The following is a 21,881-nucleotide window of genomic DNA, read 5'->3' as shown; positions in this document are numbered from 1 at the left end:
AAAAAGTGGCAGCTTGTCAAATCGTCTCCCAGGAGGAGCTGAAGGAGCAAGGCGGCAGAAGCAGGAGGGGCGAGAGGAAGCAAAGAGGGAGGGTGGAGGACGGCTGCGGAAGCAGATCCCTGGCCCAACTAGCTGCCGGAGAGCCACTGCCAGAGAATATTCCCAGCCCTACCGGGAGCTGCCCGGAACTGAACCTGGGGTGCTTGCATTGATACGTGGTCCAGGCCTGGGTTGAGGGCCAGAGCACAATGGCGTCTTCACCTGGCAGTACATTGTGGGTGAGGCTTGCCTGACACCCAGTGTCTTGCCTTACCTTCTCCGGCTGCCTCCTTCCTCCCTGCGCCGGGCACTGCAGCAGCAGTTTGGCTTCACCGTAGTGCCTCGCGGGGGACCAGGGCCGATGCCTCTCCCTCCGTGCTGGGTGCTGGTTGTGGGGAGAGCCGACAGAGGCAATTTGGCTTCACCCCGGTGTCACGCGGGGCCAGGGCCAAATGATGCTCCTTCCCCTTCAACATTGCAATGTGTCACTACATCACGATGTTTAGCTGGTGATGCATCAGGATGTTAAAAAGCTGGCATCGCCCAGCCCTAGAAGGCACAGCATTTGCTCTATCAACTGAGCCAAAGCCCTTCCTTAACTGGCTGCACCTCAGAAAGCCCACTCTCCTTGCCTCTGCTATGATGCACCCCTACAAATCAGGCAGGGAAGTCACTGGTTCACAACCCAGAGGGCAGTGGATACTATCCCACAGCAGAGACATTGGAACTGGGAACAAGGCTATGTTAGAATTCCTGCTCCATGGTTGCAATCATGGGATTGTTGTCTTTCACATGACAGTGTATGTTTTGACTCCACAGAGTGGGAAGTGACAGAGACATGATGTTTGTGTTACTGTGTTCCGTGGAGTGGGACTATTGTCCTTCGTTCTTTTTCTCTTTGCTGTCTGATGCTAGAGAGGGAGCCATGTTGCAGTGCTCCATGTGTGTTTATATGTAAATAAAGTAGATTAGCCAAAATGCTGAGTTGCTGAGGTCTGTCACACGCATAGTGCACAAACCCTGCGGATCCCTAAGTGTGCCGGTGTTGGTCCGCATCAGTTGCTGTGATGTCCGGGCAGAAGAAAGCTTTTGAAGCTCCCGAACGATCGACCAGGAGGGGGAGAACATGCCAGTCGGCCATGTGTCTCTGCCAATGTCCTACTTGAGTGTAGGCCAAACTCCTGACAGGCTATGCTTCCCTCAAAGCGGGGGGGGGGGTGTTGGAGAGGGGGGTGTCAATTGGAAGAGCCATCTCACCACCACTCATTCCTAAGGTGGTATTTCCACTTTCTCCACCTATCCCTCTGGCTTTCCAGTGAGGTAGGGAGTGCCCCCCCCCCAGCAGCTTGGACTGGTTGCAGTACTGTGAACCCATCCATGAAGAGGATGTGCATGAGCAGAATTATGTTCCAAATCAATCATAGAATTGTTGAGTCCGAAGGGACCACTCGGGTCATCTAGTCCAACCCCCTGAAATGCAGGAATCTTTTGCCCGAGGTGGGACTCAAACCCATGACCCTGAGATTAAGAGTCTTATGCTCTACCAGGTGAGCTATACTAAGTGCATACAGGTGATCTCGGTGTCAGTCCCACTCACATTCATTACATTTCACTCTTAATTATACCACCTTTTCTCTCTCTATTATTTACTTTTACTTTGTATTCTTCCTGCATGGATCACGTTCAAAACTCAAGTGTCCACTGTACACACATTTCCTCCTCCCTCTTGTTGCAGAGGCAGCAATGTTGTAACATGCAACAGATTCCTTGGTTTCTGGGCAGTTATCCAAGTTATTTCCCCAACTCTCAGCCACAGGACAGCATGCTGGGGCTAGAAGCAGTTTGTCTGGCAGTGGCACTCCCTCTGCCCACTGCACCTGCTGCCAGGCTGGCTTTCCAGATCACCTGCTGCCGAGTGTAGACCCCCCCCCCCGTTGTAACCAGTTGTACCCGAAAGACTTTCTTAATACTTAGCCAATTAGCCTCCCCCCATCCTTTGAAAGACCGTGCAAAGAAGGCTTTTTCAGCAGCACCTACAGCTATTTCCAACCAACTGTTCTGGCATATTAAACTGTATCCTTCTTGATTACAAGGCATAAAAAATCTTTTTAAAAAGAGCTGCAACTTTTATTTAAACCAACGTAACCTGAAAGATGCAAACGAGCAGCCTGGAGAAAGAAAATTAGATCAAAAACAAGGCCTGCTGGGTTTCTAATGTTTACGGCTTCTTTGCGGCTAGACTTCTAATATTGCCTTCCTCTCCTCTCCTCCGCCTCCCTCTCGCAAAAGCCGGTCAAGCAGCACAGCATCTGTGAATATTAACTACGGGAACAGTGCTCCTACAGGGTGGTCCCTCACCTTTACGCTGCCTCCAATGAGGTCGGGTGGCTCCTCGTCCGTTTCTAAGGCAACGTTGATGGACGCAAAAGGGCGACTGGCCATCTGCTGCATCTCTCGGAGCAGTTGCTGTTGAATAAATGGAGAGATGTTAATACGGCAGCCCGACATATTCAAGGGTCACGGGCGTTCATGGGATTTTCACACTGTTGCAAGGAAACAAGAGCGGCGGCTGGCACTCTGTGCCCAGAAAGAGAATAATTCAAGACTAGCAGTTAAAGAAAGTTTAAGCAATACTGATATATATATATATATATATATATATATATATATATATATATATATATATATATATATTAATTAACAGGATGTGGCAAAACATGGGGTGCAGGATCAGACCTGCCGCCACCACGACTCTGGTCCTGAGTTAGGGCAGGCAGACTCATGGGAGTTGTGGTGAATTCAAAACAAGTTCACAGCGCGGTCCATTTGTGTTATAGATTTACAACCTGAGCTGGACAGGCTGCCCAAGAGGCATCACCTATTAGGGCCGATGCACAAGGCACAGTGAGATAAGCATCCCTTTGTTGCCTTCATTCGGAGATTCGTCTGGACGCTAACAGCCACATACCTGGCACTGCCCAGAAATCCTAAGAAACCAAAGTATCAGTTCAGTTTTGAAACCAGGGGTTACAATAAGGGAAGTTTTGGAAGGTCCGTTCTTCTGCCATCTTGATTCAAAATGGCATCTGATTACAGTGGTACCTCGGGTTAAGTACTTAATTCGTTCTGGAGGTCCGTTCTTAACCTGAAACTGTTCTTAACCTGAAGCACCACTTTAGCTCATGGGGCCTGCTGCTGCCTCTGTGCCACCGGAGCACGATTTCTGTTCTTATCCTGAAGAAAAGTTCCTAACCCAAGGTACTATTTCTGGGTTAGCAGAGTCTGTAACCTGAAGTGTGTGTAACCTGAAACATATGTAACCCGAGGTACCACTGTACATCCAAGCAGATGAAAACCTGTTCCTTTCCAAAATATATACTAGATGCGAGGGCTGAGTTGAAGGCGATGGATAGTTCAGCAAGGGTTGCAAACCTCTGCTGCGACCAGGGCTCTCACCGCACACCTTCCTGCCATGTTGAGACTCACAATCGCGTGAACAGGAAACAAAGTGGTCCTTTCACAAAGAAAAAACTCAATGTTTCATTGAGAGAAAACAGGCCTGGTTAGATGACCTACAACTCAGAAAGGAGATGAGGGCTGAGTCAACCTGGAATCCCTTGATTGTATAGAAAGAAGTTCTCTCTAGGCAACTCACAAGTAACAATACAGCCAGAAGAACTAAATGAGCAAATGTATGTACTAAAGCATCACAAATTTGCCCAATGTAAGGTAGGTAGGTCTCATAACTCTTCTGCTTTGGGATGACGGTGGAAAAGGTGTTCATTGCATGCCTGTTTCCACAGCAACTTCACTGATCCATCACACACAAGCTCCAAAAAAACCCTATTATGAGCATGTAAGAAACTAGTTGGCGTAAGGAAATCTGCAGAGCCAGATAGCCAAGCGCCTTCCCCCATCACATGGCCGGTTCCTGCATTGTTTTTGTTCAGTTCAGCATTTTCAAATTGTTTCCCAACCTGTTTCCTACGTCTCTGGCCCGCTTCCACCTATATTCTCCATAAGTTTTGTGGTTTTAATTTTAATTGCACGGTTTTATAATTAAATGGTTGCATTTTGTGAATTTGGGGGATGCTTTAGAAATAATTAAAAAAGCAGGCCACAAAATTTAAATGTAAGTTGCACGAATGTTTTACCCTGTGACTGAGTTGGAGGTTAACGAATCTCCGCTTCCCCCGCCAGCTGCAGGGCTGATACTCCACACCGACAAATTATAATGAAACAACAGCAGAACAGAGCGAAACCCACAGCATCAGCCATGTAAGGTCAGCAGGTCTCCCAAATCCATCAGATTCATGTGTGCCATAGTAGGGAGGACTACCGTATTTTTCGCTCTATAACACGCACCCGACCATAACACACACATAGTTTTTAGAGGAGGAAAACAAGGGGGAAAAATATTCTAAACGAAACAGTGGATGTATGATTTTTGTGGTTCATGCTGTGGCCACAGACATGTGATCTGACGGTGAGTTTGGGGTAGCCCAATGCAAAAATCCTGATGATCCATGTGGAGCCATGCTTTGTAACCACGTTTTTGCACCACTGCGGCCCCAGGCAACAGTGGGTGCGTGATTTTTTTGGTAGCCATGGACATGCTATGTGATCTGATGGTGAATTTGGGGTGACCCAGTGCAAAAATCCTGAGGATCCATGTGGATCTGTGCTTTGTAATCACGTTTTAAGTGGGGAGGGAAGGAAAAGCACTCAAGGGACAAGGAACACGCGTGGGGTGGGTGGAGAAGGATGCTGCTAATAATGCAGAAGAGGGGTGTAAGAGAAGGCTCCTCTCCTCTCCCGCTTTGCTCCTTTAAAGCAAGCAGGCTCTCTGTCCCTCTCTCCCCCCCCCCACTCAGCGGCTCTTCTCCCGCTTTGCTGTTTCAAAGCGAGCCACGGAGGAGGGAAGGAAGGGGAACCATGGATCCTCTGCTCACGACTGCAGCAGATCCCCCCCGCCACCTGTAGGCATTCCCTCCATAACACGCACAGACATTTCCCCTTACTTTCTAGGAGGAAAAAAGTGAGTGTTATGGTGCAAAAAATACGGTATATGTCTGCTTGAGATTAACAGCAGCTGTAAATAACTCAAGGGTCTACCAACTCCTCCAAGGTCCAGAAAAAGAACTGAACCTAAAGAGCAAAGGATATAGAAATTATGCTGAGTGGATTGATCTGCAGTCTGTATTGCTTAGGGGCGTCTATTTTTCTCACTTCCCACCAGTTGCTGGGGTGTTTGTGGGTTTTGTCTGGGGAGTAGGGGTTGCTGCTATTGTTGTTTTTGTGTCTTTATTGTGAGTTATGTGGAAATTGTTCAGTTTGGTTGTTTTTGATGTTTTATTTACTGTTTAGGACTACTTTTGTAGTGTGTGGAGTGTTAGGGGACAGTAGTTCCTCTGGTGGGGGATATGTCATCCTCCTTCTGGGGTAGTTTGTCCACCTTGAATCCCTACCCTGCACTCAGCTCTCACCTGTGGCTCCTAGAAGCTGTGACAGCAGCCACACCCTGGGAATGGGTCCAATGGTCAAGAAAGTGGTTTCTGCACAACACGCTGCAGAGGGAAATGAGGAGCAGATGGGTCTTGTCAACCCATCTAGGAGAAAGGAAAACTCTAATCCTAAACTTCCACTGCCTTTCAGGTTATCTTTGGGAGAAGAGAAGGCTAGGGAGTAGACCCTACACCAATCTGGAGTCCCTAAGGCAGTTGTACGCAACTCCTGCAGCCAAGCTGGTGCCAAGCGTATTGCTCTGGTTTTTTTCAAACCACATCAGTGAGGCCAGAGTGGGGTCTTGCCATCTAGGCAGCTCAAGACCTCCATCCACACTGCCCAGGCCTGTGCCCCATGGAGGACACTTCAGTGCTGCTAATGCAGTGGTTTGACTTCACCTCCGGTGGAGCACTCCATTGTCTCTTGAGACAGACAGATGCCAACAATGTAGTTTTTTCATGTAGAATTGTGAGAGAGCCTGCCATCATGTGCAATTGCCCTGGGTGAAACAAGACTGGTAGGGGTGGTTCAGTACTTCCCCTACTGCTAGTTCAGTGAGGTCAGACTCAAGAGGTACTAGCGAAGCCTGGGCAGGGCTTCTGCTGTTGGGTAACCATGCCGAATTAGCTAGCTGTATTGAAAAGAGGTCAGGCTCTCAGATGGAAACGCCCAGCTGCAAAAGGCCACAGAGCTCTTCCCACTATTTTAAGCATCGTTTTGAAATCTCCCTTCATTACTTGGGCCCATGGAGCGGATGAACTATGTAAAATTACTGAAATGAAAAGCATCCTAAAAATACACTGAAAGGCAGCCATTATATATACAGTGGAACCTCAGCTTTCAAACGTAATCCGTTCTGGAAGACCGTTCGACTTCCGAAATGTTCGAAACCTGAGGATCAAAGAATGGTTGGCAAAATCCATTGAAAACATGGAGAAACAGGTGGAGAACAGTCTCTGAGAACACCTCTCTTTAAGCCCCTTGCTACACTTAGCATTTTATAAGAACAGGGGGAGCTTATCAAAGTCAAGCTTACAAGACTAGGAACTAGCCCAGAGCAGCAACTGGAAAGCTCCAAGGCTTCAGGCAGAGGTCTTTCCTAGCCTAAAATCCTTCCCAGAAGCAGAAACAGATTGCAGGGTTGCTGCTGCAGTAATTGTGCCCAGAAGCAGTTCCCCAATTTTTTCCCCATGGACCACTTGGAAATTGCTGAGGGTCTTGGTGGACCACTTAATATTCCCCGCCGCCGCCTGTCTGTAGCAATTATGAATCCTGGATGCTGAATTATTTTGACAGTACAGTCATACCTTGCTTCTCGAACAGAATGCGTTTCAGGAGTCCATTCGACTTCCAGAACTGTTAGAAAACCAAGACGTGGCTTCCGATTGGCCATAGGAGCGCCCTGCAGCCAATCGGAAGCTGCGGAAACCACACTGGACCTTCAGCTTCCGAAAATTGTTCGAAAACAGGAACACTCACTCTCGGTTTTTTATTGCCTGGGAGCCAAAATGTACAAGTTCCAGGGCATTCGACAACCAAGGTACGACTGTATCTTTTTGCTTCTTTTAATTCTTATATTGTATGTTATTGTATTACCATCTGAACTTAACAGGACTGTACAGAAGTCAACCCCTTCATGGATCACTGCCTTGCCGTGGCGAAGGGGCTTGAAGAACTCAGAGAAGCTATGAACGATGCCGAGCAGGGCACCCAAGATGAACAGGTCATAGTGGAGAGTTTTGACCAAACGTGATCCACCTGGAGTAGGAACCGGCAAGCCACTCCAGTATCCCTGCCAAGAAAACTCCATGGACAAAGACAACAGGCATATAAAAGTTATGACACTGGAAGATGAGCCCCTCAGGTCGGAAGGTGTCCAACATGCTACTGGGGAAGAGCGGAGGACAAGTACAAGTAGATCCAGAGCTGATGAAGCGGCTGGGCCAAAGCCGAAAGGACGCTCAGTTGCGGATATGCATGGAAGCGAAAGGAAAGTCCAATGCTGTAAAGAAAAATATTGCATAGGAACCTGGAATGTAAGAACCATGAACCTGGGTAAGTTGGATGTGGTCAAAAATGAGATGGCGAGAATAAATATTGACATCCTGGGCATCAGTGAGCTAAAATGGACGGGAATGGGCGAATTCAGTTCGGATGACTATCATATCTACTACTGTGGGCAAGAAACCCGTAAAAGAAATGGAGTGGCCCTCATAGTCAACAAAAGAGTGGCGAAAGCTGTACTGGGATGCAGTCTCAAAAATGATAGAATGATCTCGATACGAATCCAAGGCAGACCTTTTAACATCACAGTAATCCAAGTGTATGCACCAACTACTGGTGCTGAAGAAACTGAAATTGACCAATTCTATGAAGACTTACAAGACCTTATAGAAGTGACACCAAAGAAGGATGTTCTGCTCATTATAGGTGATTGGAATGCTAAAGTAGGGAATCAAGAGATAAAAGGAACAACTGGCAAGTTTGGCCTTGGAGATCAAAACGAAGCAGGGCAAAGGCTAATAGAGTTCTGCCAAGAGAACAAGTTGGTCATCACAAACACGCTTTTCCAACAACACAAGAGACGACTCTACACATGGACATCCCCAGATGGGCATCATCGAAATCAGATTGATTATATTCTCTGCAGCCAAAGATGGAGAAGCTCTATACAGTCAGCAAAAACAAGACCTGGAGCTGACTGTGGCTCAGATCATCAGCTTCTTATAGCAAAATTCAAGCTTAAACTGAAGAAAGTAGGAAAAACCACTGGACACGTAAGATACAATCTAAACCAAATCCCTTATGAATACACAGTGGAAGTGAGGAACAGGTTTAAGGATTTAGATTTGCTGGACAGAGTGCCTGAAGAACTATGGGTGGAGGCTCGCAACATTATACAGGAGGCAGCAACTAAAACCATCCCAATGAAAAAGAAATGCAAGAAAGCAAAGTGGCTGTCCAACGAGGCCTTACAAATAGCGGAGGAGAGAAGGCAAGCAAAATGCGAGGGAGATAATGAAAGATACAAGAAATTGAATGCAGATTTCCAAAGAATAGCAAGGAGAGACAAGAATGCCTTCTTAAACGAGCAATGCAAAGAAATAGAGGAAAGCAACAGAATGGGAAGAACCAGAGATCTGTTCAAGAAAATCGGAAATATGAAAGGAACATTTCGTACAAAGATTACCATAATAAAGGACAAAAGTGGTAAAGACCTAACTGAAGCAGAAGACATCAAGAAGAGGTGGCAAGAATACACAGAGGAATTATACCAGAAAGATATGGATGTCTCGTACACCCCAGGTAGTGTGGTTGCTGACCTTGAGCCAGACATCCTGGAGAGTGAAGTCAAATGGGCCTTAGAAAGCACTGCAAATAACAAGGCCAGTGGAAGTGATGGTATTCCAGCTGAACTGTTTAAAATTTTAAAAGATGATGCTGTTAAGGTGCTACACTCAATATGCCAGCAAGTTTGGAAAACTCAGCAGTGGCCAGAGGATTGGAGAAGATCAGTCTACATCCCAATCCCAAAGAAAGGCAGTGCCAAAGAATGCTCCAACTACCGCACAATTGCACTCATTTCACACGCTAGCAAGGTTATGCTTAACATTCTACAAGGAAGGCTCAAGCAGTATGTGGACCGAGAACTCCCAGAAGTGCAAGCTGGATTTAGAAGAGGCAGAGGAACCAGAGACCAAATTGCAAACATGCGCTGGATTATGGAGAAAGCTAGAGAGTTCCAGAAAGACTTCTACTTCTGCTTCATTGACTATGCAAAAGCCTTTGACTGTGTTGACCACAGCAAACTATGGCAAGTTCTTAAAGAAATGGGAGTGCCTGATCACCTCATCTGTCTCCTGAGAAATCTCTATGTGGGACAAGAAGCTACAGTTAGAACTGGATATGGAACAACCGATTGGTTCCAAATTGGGAAAGGAGTACGGCAAGGCTGTATATTGTCTCCCTGCTTATTTAACTTATATGCAGAACTCATCATGCGAAAGGCTGGGCTGGATGAATCCCAAGCCGGAATTAAGATTGCCGGAAGAAATATCAACAACCTCAGATATGCAGATGACACAACCTTGATGGCAGAAAGTGAAGAGGAATTAAAGAACCTTTTAATGAGGGTGAAAGAGGAGAGCGCAAAATATGGTCTGAAGCTCAACATCAAAAAAACGAAGATCATGGCCACTGGGCCCATCACCTCCTGGCAAATAGAAGGGGAAGAAATGGAGGCAGTGAGAGATTTTACTTTCTTGGGCTCCATGATCAGTGCAGATGGTGACAGCAGTCACGAAATTAAAAGACGCCTGCTCCTTGGGAGAAAGGCGATGGCAAACCTAGACAACATCTTAAAAAGCAGAGACATCACCTTGCCAACAAAGGTCCGTATAGTAAAAGCCATGGTTTTCCCAGTAGTGATGTATGGAAGTGAGAGCTGGACCATAAAGAAGGCTGATCGCCGAAGAATTGATGCTTTTGAATTATGGTGCTGGAGGAGACTCTTGAGAGTCCCATGGACTGCAAGAAGATCAAACCTCTCCATTCTTAAGGAAATCAGCCCTGAGTGCTCACTGGAAGGACAGATCGTGAAGCTGAGGCTCCAATACTTTGGCCACCTCATGAGAAGAGAAGACTCCCTGGAAAAGACCCTGATGTTGGGAAAGATGGAGGGCACAAGGAGAAGGGGACGACAGAGAATGAGATGGTTGGATGGTGTTCTTGAAGCTACCAGCATGAGTTTGATCAAACTGCGGGAGGCAGTGGAGGACAGAAGTGCCTGGCGTGCTCTGGTCCATGGGGTCACGAAGAGTCGGACACGACTAAACGACTAAACAACAACAACAACAACAGAAGTCAAAGTGTTCTTCGCAGACATGCCCCAAACCACCTGAATTAAGCTCAGTTTGGGAACCACCAGTCCGGCCCTGGCCCAGAGTTAGCGAACAACATCCAGGTGTGAGACCTGGGATCTATTCTGGAGACTGCTTTGAACAATGCAACGATCATGCCAATAGAGCTTTATAAAGGGAGGCAGTTTGCCCACAGGGATTTTTGACCTATACTCTACTGACAACCTGCCATACAAGTGCCACTCAAGTGAACCCAAACTCATGTGCCAGACCTCCTGTTCCAGACTACTACTTAAAAAGATGCTCGGCAGATTGCAAAGTGAAGAAAGCGCGAAACAGATTGCAGGGTTGCTGCTGCAGTAATTGTGCCCTTCAGCTACCATAAAACGCTTTGTCTAATGGCTGTAAAATAAAACCAGAGCAAGCTGTCCTGATAAATATGCCCAAAATAAGAATCAAGCAGAACTCATTAACTCGGCAAGGAGTTGAATATTCACACAATCACTGAGCCCACCCAGGAGGTTATGTGGGTACAGCTACATGAATCTTGCACTTGCAATAGCTCTCGAAGCCTTCAAATCATGAGACAATACATGTTTAGCAAATGTGTTGTGTGTTTTTTTAAAAAAATTGCTCAATTCATGCTGGAGGCCCTTGATCAGAACAGACAACGATGAACCATTCACAAGCCCAGACACCGAAGAACAAGATTCAAGGATAGTAACAGTGGGGCAAAGGAATCTCACAGCAGTAAAATGCTAGGTGCAAGAGTCCCCTGTACTGCAGCACAGATGAAGTAGAACAAGTGTGGACCTTATCCAGCCATCGATGGGAGACCAGAGACAGCCTCATGAAAGCCATGCTGAGCTTTCCAAGAGCGAGATCTAATCGTGTTTTGAAACCAATATTCAGGCATTTAAAGGTCTCTAGGGAAAGACTGCATAACTTATGTGTTCTCTGTAGGTCTCACTGAAATGACCCATTAATCTAGAGTTACTCCTGAGTAGGTTAATAAATAACACCGTTTTCCAGCTCAGAGTTTGTGATCAGCATCAGAACCATTTTCACAAGTTCTTTCGTACACAAATCAATTCCTGGTCTCCCCACACCCCCAAGGTGTTATTTAACAGCAATCCAATTTAGAGGGAAATGCATTTTGCTTGTCACTGCACAACTGGAAGTCAGAAACCCTTCCGATCTACTTTGAATTACCCAGTGGTCTACCAGCACACCCTGCTCCTCCTTCTACCCACTCCTGCTGTCGGCGCAGAGGTGGGGCTCACAAGAGTCATAGGACTAATCTATACTGGTGAGTTATAACGTTATAAATGTGTTATAAAAATGTGACACTAGCAGGTGCTGTACAGGATTCAATGGGAAATTGTATTGAGAGCTATATAGCTTTTCTTCTTAGCTTTTTTAAAAAAAGACCATTCTAGATCTACCCCTAGATCTAATCCTAGTTAAACAACACTTGGGAAGGGTGAAAGTTGGTCACGCGTGCTATAGGAAATCAAAATTAAAAGGTCATCCAGCTATGAGAATGATATGCAAAAGGAACACAACTAGTACACACACACACACACACACACACACACACACCATTATCAAGAAGTAAGTTATAGATTTGTCCCATTATTGTGTACTTCTTGACAATTCTGTGATTCTATGCTACCATCAATCCGTAACACCACCCCTGCTGGAAACTGTTTTACAAAGAAATAGCTTTGGCACGTATCAGCCTTGGGACTTGCTTAACTTCAAGAGGAACATCAATTTTTAAAGGAAGCAACACTCCTCCACCCAAAACACACACACACACACACACACCCTGGCAACATTGCAGATCTCAACTGCTGCCAGTGGACCTTGGTTTAAGAAAACCCGACTGAGCAATACATCATCTTTACTGAAGAAATGTAACAAGAATGAAATATTATGCAATCAAGGATAAATCAATTTTAATGTTTTATCTTTACATTCATGAAATGGCGGCCTGCCAAAATGGAATTCTGAAACAAGCGAAGTTTTCAGTCATTAATGTTATTCTCCCTCGAAAAGATACTACGCTACTCCTCAGACCGAAATGCAGGAGCTTCCATTCAACCTCCAGGCACAACACACAATTGTTATGGAATTCTTTTGTTCATGACAATAGAAACCTTTGATGAGGTATGACAGTAACAAGCAACAGTAATCTAAGACAGACAGGATGGTGGTGATATCAAAACCATTGAAATATTGGAAGAGGGAGCAGACATTTTTGAATTTTTATTTTAAACCCTCACTAGTATTCTTTATAGCTATGAGAATGAGAGTAATGAAATCTGGGACTTTAGGGCGTGGAAACTGGAATAAAGAACACTGACAATTGGCTTTGTTCAGACATCGAACCAAACCCTACTTACAGAAATTTAACTTTGGTTTGTTTCGAAGTCTGAAATCATAAGCCCTGATTCGTGATCAGCCAACAAACTAGAATCAGAAGCCACACATGAATTGGTTTTGCAAACCATGGATTGAAGTGATGTCTAAACTAACAAACCATAATTATGGCCACTTCTACATCTCTGGAGAAAAAAGTGCTTACCTGGTGTTAAATTAAAACCACACATGGTGCAATAAATCATTATTTGCCTGTATAGTCATTCAAACCATTAGTGAAAGCTGTAGTTCGTTCTGATGCCCAGATTGAACCAACTTCTGTCTTTGTTGAAGCCTTAAGGGGAGCTATTATAAAATACATTATCAGCGGTAACTGACACACCCCCCCCAAATAAAAAAACTAATCGGGGGTGGAAAGGGGGAAGGAACGGGCTGGGGAAAGGGTAGAATGGGTCCATGTGAGGTTATGCACACTGAACCAATGCACTCAGGAGTCAGGAACGTAACCACCCCCAAAAATCAGTTGTTGCCTGAACAAAAAAGACCGGTGGGAGCCCTCATCCATCCAACTACCATCTGCATCACTAAGACCACTAGAAGAAGAGGCGCATCAGCATTCCATACTGCTTAGACCCAGCTCTGCATGGCCTGCAGAATGACTATCTCACTACAAGCCACGATAGGGACGTGGGTGGCACTGTGGGTTAAACCACGGAACCTAGGACTTGCCGATCAGAAGGTCGGCGGTTCGAATCCCCGCAGCGGGGTGAGCTCCCGTTGCTCGGTCCCTGCTCCTGCCCACCTAGCAGTTCGAAAGAACTTTAAAAAGTGCAAGTAGATAAATAGGTACCACTCTGGCAGGAAGGTAAACGGCGTTTCTGTGCGCTGCTCTGGTTCACCAGAAGTGGCTTAGTCATGCTGGCCACATGACCCGGAAGCTATATGCCGGCTCCCTCGGCCAGTAATGCAAGATGAGTGCCGCAACCCCAGAGTCGGCCACGACTGGACCTAGTGGTCAGGGGTCCCTTTACCTTACAAGCCATTATCCGGAAGCCAAGATCAAGCCTTGGCCTCTTCATCATGGGTCCTCTGGGGAAAACCAACCACAGGCACTGGTTCACACCTAACACAAAGCCATTCTCTGTGTTGTTTTGCCCCATTCGTGGCAAAGGATTTTCAACAGGAGATGTGAAGCAGCCACTTGTGAGCAGCATGCAGCCCAATCACATAAAATAAGCTATGGTTTAACATAGGTGGGAAAACATTTTCATTGCTGTAATCGCCACAAACCCAAGTTCTCTTTACTGGTCAGTTACTGCCATGTCAGGTTGCATTAGTATCCATAGGAGGGGTTCTTTTTGGGGGGGGGTGTATCCTGCCTCAATGCTCAACACTTTGCACTAGCTTACACTGAACTGCATTTGCCAGTGCATTGCCCATTCTCCCAATTTGGGAGGTGTGCTTTTGAAGCTCGCCAAAATCCTTTTTTGCTTCTACGACCCTGAAAAACTCTGTTTCATCAGAAAACACGGACATGTACCCCCTTAGTTCATGGACCACACCCGCTGGGTTTCATGAAGCCCCGTCAAGACTGCCTGGGAGATAAACACTGGGGAGCAGAACAGTTATTCACCGAGGCAACATAAATGCTTAAACAATCACGAGAGAGGAGAGGCATGTTCTTTTGAAAATAAATTGGGCAGTAACACTTAGCCACAATTGCAAGCCACCATGTAAGACAACGAATAAATAATTATCTGGCAGTATTTTCATCATAGCCGAAAATTAAGTTTCCAGTTCCCTGGGGCAGCGATTGCATTAATGTTAGCTAATTAGGTTTGTAACCAACTTTGCAAGCCTCTCTCTCTCTCTCTCTCTCTCTCTGTGTGTGTGTGTGTGTGTGTGTGTGTGTGTTTGTGTGTGTGTGTGTGTGTGTGTGTTTAGGGGGGAGAAATAGAACTCAAATGCTGTTCAACAGGCATTTTCACACTTCAAATTATTACAAACACAGGACAAAGCTACTGGGAATTGATGTCATGTGAAAAGACAAGACAAATGTATCTTCATCAGCAATGGATTAAATACATATTTTATCAGAACCAGGCCCCCAAACAAGGAAGACACAATGGATGACCTTTAGTATGCAGAATAAGCTGAAGGTTTGAGGCTTTAAAAAACGTAAGCGAGGTCTGCTGTAAATGCAAATTAAAAGCAGGGAAGAATACGATAACAAGGGGCACCCATCAGCTGAAAAGCTGGGAAATGTTCAATGTAATTACAAAAAGGCTATTCTAACTCTCCAAGAGAATAAATTCCAATGCACCCATTACTGACCATTTTTTCCAGGAACAAACTGTTCCTTGCAAGGGCAAGTCAAAAGCCCAAGCTTGTGGTTCTTCTGGGCAAGGATGGCCAAGCAACCACTTCTTGGTCTGGATGTGACCCCTGAATCAATCTCATCAGCCACCATGCCATCTTTGACTGGTGAGCTAGGGGGACCTCAGCAGTCCTGGCCCAGGAACCCAAACTACCAAAACTGAAGTTCAGTTTTGTTAAAAGCAAGACTCATTTTCCCTTCAAAAGCCAAAGACAGAACTAGATATTGAAATTGAGGACCTCATGGGAAAGAGAGTTGTGATCAGAGGCTGAAATCAATATAGAAAATTTATTTAAAATACCCAAGCAGAAAACCATTTTGCATGATGAAAAATGCAAGGATAATCCACAAAGAATATCAAAGTGGAAAAAGGCTTATTATACACAACTGTAAGGAACAGTGTATGCAGGTAAAAATAGAATGTAATGATTACATGGGTAACAAAACAGAATATTCTGCCTTGTAGCTTAATGCTATTCAATCTAAAGATTTCACTCTTAAAACTTTACTTTGTCATTTTATCTGATACTTCCAATATTTCTGTTCTATTGCAGTCAACAATTGCGGCAAGCAAAACTTAGAAGTAATTTTTATTTACTTAATCTCTGCTTTGATTTACCTTCCAGATCACCCACTAGTCAATAGCAGTTAAAAGCTTTGCTTATGTAGCAAATTAATCCTAAAAGTTAAGCAGAAGAAGAGGAGATGCTAAATCTGTCTTTCCAGGTAGGGGTTCAAAGGAACAAGTTTCTGCGGATTCTAGGAAGAGTGGAGAGATTAATCCAGGACCCAATGCATGGAAGAGAAAAAGATCAAAAAATAAAATAGTGTGGTTCAAACCTCACCGGGGAGTAAGCAAAAATAAAACAAGAATTATTTATGTATAAAACTACAGAAGCCAAATCTGTTCAGAATTGTTCATGAACCAAAGCGTGTGCCCCAAAAGGCAGATTCACAGAAAAAAATGCCACAAAACACTTCAAAAGTGGAGGGAGGGAAAAGCTCAAAGCATGAAAGCCCTTCTTCTCGCAAAGAGAAAAGCAAAGGGCAAACTGGACCCCAAGAGGCCTAGAACAAGCAAAAATATATGATAGCAAAACGGGAGCTAAGCAATGAAATTAAGCAAGAAGAAAAAGTGATCTCCAGCATGGAGCTGCAGTCTTTTTCCATCCCCACCCCTTGGCACCCCAATTTTTCTGCCTTCTTTTCTCACTGTTAATTCAGTATTGCTTTGGTAAAGGCCAGGCCAGCGGAGAGGCACCTGCAGAAACAATTCTCCACCAGTTTTAGGTAAGATAAGTTTTAGGTAAGATAAGGTTCTTGAGCCTTATCAGAGTCCAGAGAAATTCACGAAGGCTGCTCAGGGCTGCTAGCCACATGGAATAACCAAACTCGTATCTTCGTCAGACTGCAGCACTCTTGTCTCAGCTCGTCAGCATTTCTGCTTCCAACATCTCAGCATCCGAGTCGACAGAGACATTTTTGCCCTTAAGAAGAACATTGAGGCCGGATTAAACCATGAGCCAGAGTTTCTCGACCAAAGGTTTGCTTCCATCCTGCTCCATAGGTCTCCGCCTTCCTCATGCACGCCACTATCCACTCCCCGCCCCAAAGACCAGACGTCAATGTTTTTGACGTCTCTCTGTCAGGTTGACTGATATTTATTTATTTTTTAATTACTTGTATACAGCAAGCCTGCAGCTTAAGTGCATTTAACTTGTGCGCAATCAGCTTTACGTGCACGGCAAAAAACATTAAAAAGGGGGCAGGGTCCAGGAAAAATGACTTAGGCAATCCCACTCGCCACTGAACCCAATGAGTTTTGACTATGCACAATCTTGGCTTTCAGGCACGATGCCCAGAATGTAACTCCCATGTAAACTGTGGACCTACTGTTCCACTTTCCCTCCAAGGAGCTCCAGGTGGTTGTACATAGCTCTCCTCCTCCCAATTTTATCCTCGCAAGAACCCTGTAAAGTAGACTAGACTGAGGTCATCCCAGATGAGCTTCATGGGCAAGTGGGGATCCCAGTACATTTCCAAGCACAATTCAAAGTCTTGGTGCTGACCTTTAAAGCCCTAAATGGGCTCGGTCCTGTATACCTGAAGGAGTGTCTCCACCCCCATCGTTCAGCCCAGATACTGAAGTCCAGCGCTGAGAGCCTTCTGGTGGTTCCCTCCCTGCGAGAAGTGAGGTTACAGGGAACCAGGCAGAGGGCCTTCTCGGTAGCGGCACCTGCCCTGTGGAACGCCCTCCCAGCAGATGTTAAGGCAATAAGCAACTATTTTACTTTTAAAAGACAACTGAAGGCAGCCCTGTTTAGGGAAGTTTTTAATGTTGAATGCTGTACTGTGTTTTTAATATTCTGTTGGGAGCCGCCCAGAGTGGCTGGGGAAACCCAGCCAGATGGGCAGGGTATAAATAATAAGTTGTTGTTGCTGTTGTTACAGTCATACCTCGGGTCACAGATGCTTCAGGTTGCCTTTCAGGTTAAAAGGTAAAGGGACCCCTGACCATTAGGTCCAGTCTTGACAGACTCTGGGGTTGCGGTGCTCATCTCGCTTTATTGGCCAAGGGAGCCGGCATACAGCTTCCGGGTCATGTGGCCAGCATGACTAAGCCTTTTCTGGTGCACCAGAGCAGCGCACGGAAACGCCGTTTACCTTCCTGCCAGAGCGGTACCTATTTATCTACTTGCACTTTGACATGCTTTCGAACTGCTAGGTTGGCAGGAGCAGGGACCGAGCAATGGGAGCTCACCCCGTCATGGGGATTTGAACCGCCAGCCTTCTGATCGGCAAGTCCTAGGCTCTGTGGTTTAACCCACAGCGCCACCCGCATCCAGTTTTACAGACACGCCAAAACCCGGAAGTACTGGAACGGGTTACGTCTGGGTTTCGTCGGTCATGCATGCGCAGAAACGCTAAATCGCACTTTGCGCATGTGCAGAAGCACCAAATCGCAACCGCACATGCGAACATGCAGCATAGATCACATTTGTAACCCGAGCGTCCACTGTATTATTATATTTGAACCCTGGTCTTCCGAGTCACAGTCCAAAACCTGAACCACCACCCTGACTTCACAATGTGGCATGATGACATCACCGTGCGGGTTTCTCTGCTACACAAGCATGAGAAGCCACTGCTCGTGGGGGCAGAGGGACTGTGAGTGTTGACATTACAGGCTACAAGGAGAACCACCAGATGCAGGGATCCTCTTTTCAGAAGTTGCCTCAAGTTCCCCATATTTAGCATATTGACTATTTGACTTCACCAAATGGTCCTGGGGAAGGGTTACAAAAATGTCACAATTGGAACCAGTGCAACTTACATTAAAATCGTAAGATAAAACCAGAGAACCAACAGCAAACAACCAAAACAGCAGCACAGAACAGAAATGCAGGAAAAGGAAAGACATCCACACAAGCAAAGGGTTCGGTAAAATGGTGCGTCTTGGCCAGCTGTCAAAAAGCACGCAATGGATGGTATAAAGACACATCTCACTGCATAACCTGGGGCCACCAAAGAGGAAGCTTCATTTTGAAGGGGGAAAGTAAGACAGCAGGGCTAATAATGGTTCTTAACCTTCCTTGCCACCAAAGTTTCTTTCTAACTTGGATTAAAGTCTGAACCAAGACAGAAATCAGGGACCGTGACATTTGCTGGTATTGAAAGTTAGCATTGTAAGTTACTAATTGTTGCATCTGAAACCAAGCAATAATGGACATTAGTGCCATAATTAAAACAAACACTAAATTTAGCCCTTTCTCTCAAACATAAGCCAGAAAAAAGGAAAGTGCCAAATCTCAGAGAGAGAGAGAGAGATTTCAGTATATGTTTCGGTTGCGTCAATTTTTACTGATAAACCATTTTAGATTATTAATTGGAAGGTGGCAGATAAATATTTAAAATAAATGAAAGCAAATCACTCTCTTTTCAGACTATCTACACAGGTATAGTATAGTATTTTGAGTGGACAGTCTACTGTTTTGAGACTTGGATAAATGCCCTCCATCATACCCTGCCCAAGCTGATTCACAATCTGAGGTTTAAGCCTTGGATTGTGGCTCACAGCTTGACTACAGGAATCCCAAAGGCATGTAAAAAAAGGGAAAGAAGGTTGAAAGGGAGCAAAAAATACATATTAAGACTTGGTTGTAGACAGATGTACTCTTTATGATGCCATTGCGGTTTTATTTCAAGCATTATTCTCCACCACCGCCTTCATGTTTCCTATCACTTTCCAAAAGTCATGTAATAAAAGGAGCAATTTTATCTGTCTTTCAGTATCATTCCGAGCCTCGAACAAGCATTCTTTCTTGTTTCCATTTCCTCCACCAGCAAAATACAGCGCCTGAAAGCCATTTCGTTACGGTGCTCAGTGGAGAGAGAGAAAAGGGTACGAATTTACGAACCACTCACTTCCCTTTAGTAGATCAGTGTCACGCACACTCTAATGCCGCCTTGCCAAGTTGCCCAAATGTTACTTCAGATAATATACTGATAGGTCTAAACCCCTGCCAAATGCTTTACAATATCCTACTCTCATTCAGTTATGAATAAATGCTCCTCATCACCACCGTATCCGGGCTAGGTTAATTAGGGAGTTACATTGGCTATATTAGGTTTCAGGATTGGTTTGGTTTTTAATTTGTGGATGAAAGATTGAAACAAATGTGCTTTACACTCATTGGGCAGGTGCTCTTGGTTGTTCTGTTTTGAGCAATGGCCTGAGTAGTATGGAAATGGGGAATGGATTTTAATGGTACCTTGGGGAGCTCCCTGCAGGGCTCAGGCTGGAGACTCCATTAAGAGCAGAGCTTAGATGTTGCTTCAGCAGCAGTCATCTTCTGACTGGGCCTTAAATAGGAGCTGCAGTTCTTTCTCAGTTGCTAGCTCCACCTTCCGTGTGAGAAGCTTCTTGCAGCGGTTCTCAACCTGTGGGTCCCCAGATGTTGTAGGACTACAACTCCCATCATCCCTGATCTCTGGCCTTGCTAGCTAGGGGTGATGGGGAGTTGTAGTTCAACAACATCTGGGGACCCACAGGTTGAGAAAGGCTGGACTTTAAAGGGCCCCCGGCTGCTTAAGCACTTGCAGATTCCTGAAGAACATGGGAGACTGTGGCCCTGCTAGGACCACAGCTAGAGTCCTCTGCCTCAGAGGAGGAAAGCAGGATTGCATGGTCATAACACTGTTCAGCACAGAGTTGGCAGGGACCACAAGCGTCATCTAGTCCAACCCCCTGCAATACAGGAATCTTTTGCCCAATGTGGGGCTCGAACCCACAACCTTCAGATTAAGAGCCCCATGATCTACAGACGGAGCTGTCCCAGCTCACCTGAGAGTGAGCAAAATCTTCTGCTTTCAGTGTTTTGCATCATGTTTTACTGGCCAGGTACAAGAAGTTATTGCAACTATAAGTAATGTTTTAACAATATTCCCCCCCCCCCTTAAAAAGCATAACATTCTATATTTTTCTGCAGTATTTTTCAAGCTGTTAGAAATAGCACAAGCCTGCAACAACCTTACTCAACATTCCTATCACATAGTCCTTCAACACTCCAGAGTCCTGGGAAAGCTCTGTTGCTCCCAAAACCAGCAAAAGTGAGCTTCTACTTTCCCTTCTAGGTCATAAGGACCCCAGATGGGTCACTGACCTATCTTCCATATATGTATCCCTCTCCTAGCATACCAGCAACAATATAGGGGGCTTCTTAGATTTACTTGTTATTTATTACACAAAATTTCTACTCCGCTTGATTGCAAAAAACAAACCTCAAAGCGGATTGCAAAAAGTTAAAACAACAAAATCGAGAAAAAATCACAAACATGCTTTAAAACATACAAAATATAAAATACTAAAACAGATTAAAATTACCTCAACTTTCTAAGCCTCTGGGTGGGCTTATCTAAATAGGAATGTTTTCGGCAGGCACCAAAAAGAGTACCGTGAAGTCTGCTTGATCTCAATAGGCAGGGAGATGGGAAAGGAATTGACTTAATTCAGCCATAGGAAGCGGTTATGACCTCAGTCGTCGTTTTGGGGTTGAGCAGGGACAGCAGGTGACCTGATACACAACTCGGGTCAGAAAGAAGTCGCCACTGGACAGCAACTCTTCAACACTATTAAGTTATGAGGATCCCTTCCGTATAAAGTTTTAGGACAGTTTGTTAGAAATCAGACAAGTTGTCTATCACTTGAAATTAAAGCGTGCAAACCAAGTATGAGAAACCTAACTGTGAGAAAGATAAGATACCAGCTGATCCTCTCTGCAACTTTCAAAAAAAAAGTATGCCCAGAGGATAACTTCACACCAGTGACATTTTCCATTTAAGCCATCATTAAATGCCTCACTTGGCTCCAGGCAGAATGCGGTATTTCTCAGACTACATCCAACGTAAACCCTGATTAACATTTTATTTAGGAAAAACTACAGGAAGCTTTCACTTTGCTTTTTATACTCTTGTCAAGATGGGAAAGAGAAAAACAATGGCCATTTATCCCCAAAGTCTGTCTCCTGCTGGTGGTGCCCTGCTGCATCAGACCAAAATGGCCCATCATCCCATTTCCTACAGTGGTCCATAGGAGGCCTCTGAGAAACCCACAAACAGGCCTTGAGTGCTATAGCACTCGTCCTCTGTTGGCCCCCTAGCAATTCAGAGGTATTCTTCTTCTGGATGTGGTACAGTAAGGGCATGCCTCAACTTTA

At 45.2% G+C, this 21,881-nt stretch overlaps 1 protein-coding gene across 1 annotated transcript in view; it reads right to left on the bottom strand.

Moving 5' to 3' along the window:
• Positions 1 to 21,881, bottom strand: part of ATRN (attractin) — a 167,776-nt gene that overhangs the window by 16,310 nt on the left and 129,585 nt on the right. The window contains 1 exon segment of the mRNA XM_081206904.1: positions 2,398 to 2,505. Coding sequence (XP_081063030.1) covers positions 2,398 to 2,505 — 108 coding nt within the window.

Source organism: Podarcis bocagei (assembly GCF_964188305.1).
Source record: "Podarcis bocagei genome assembly, chromosome: 9".
Classification (NCBI taxonomy): Eukaryota; Metazoa; Chordata; class Lepidosauria; order Squamata; family Lacertidae; genus Podarcis; species Podarcis bocagei.
This window is presented reverse-complemented; position numbering and strand designations above follow the sequence as displayed.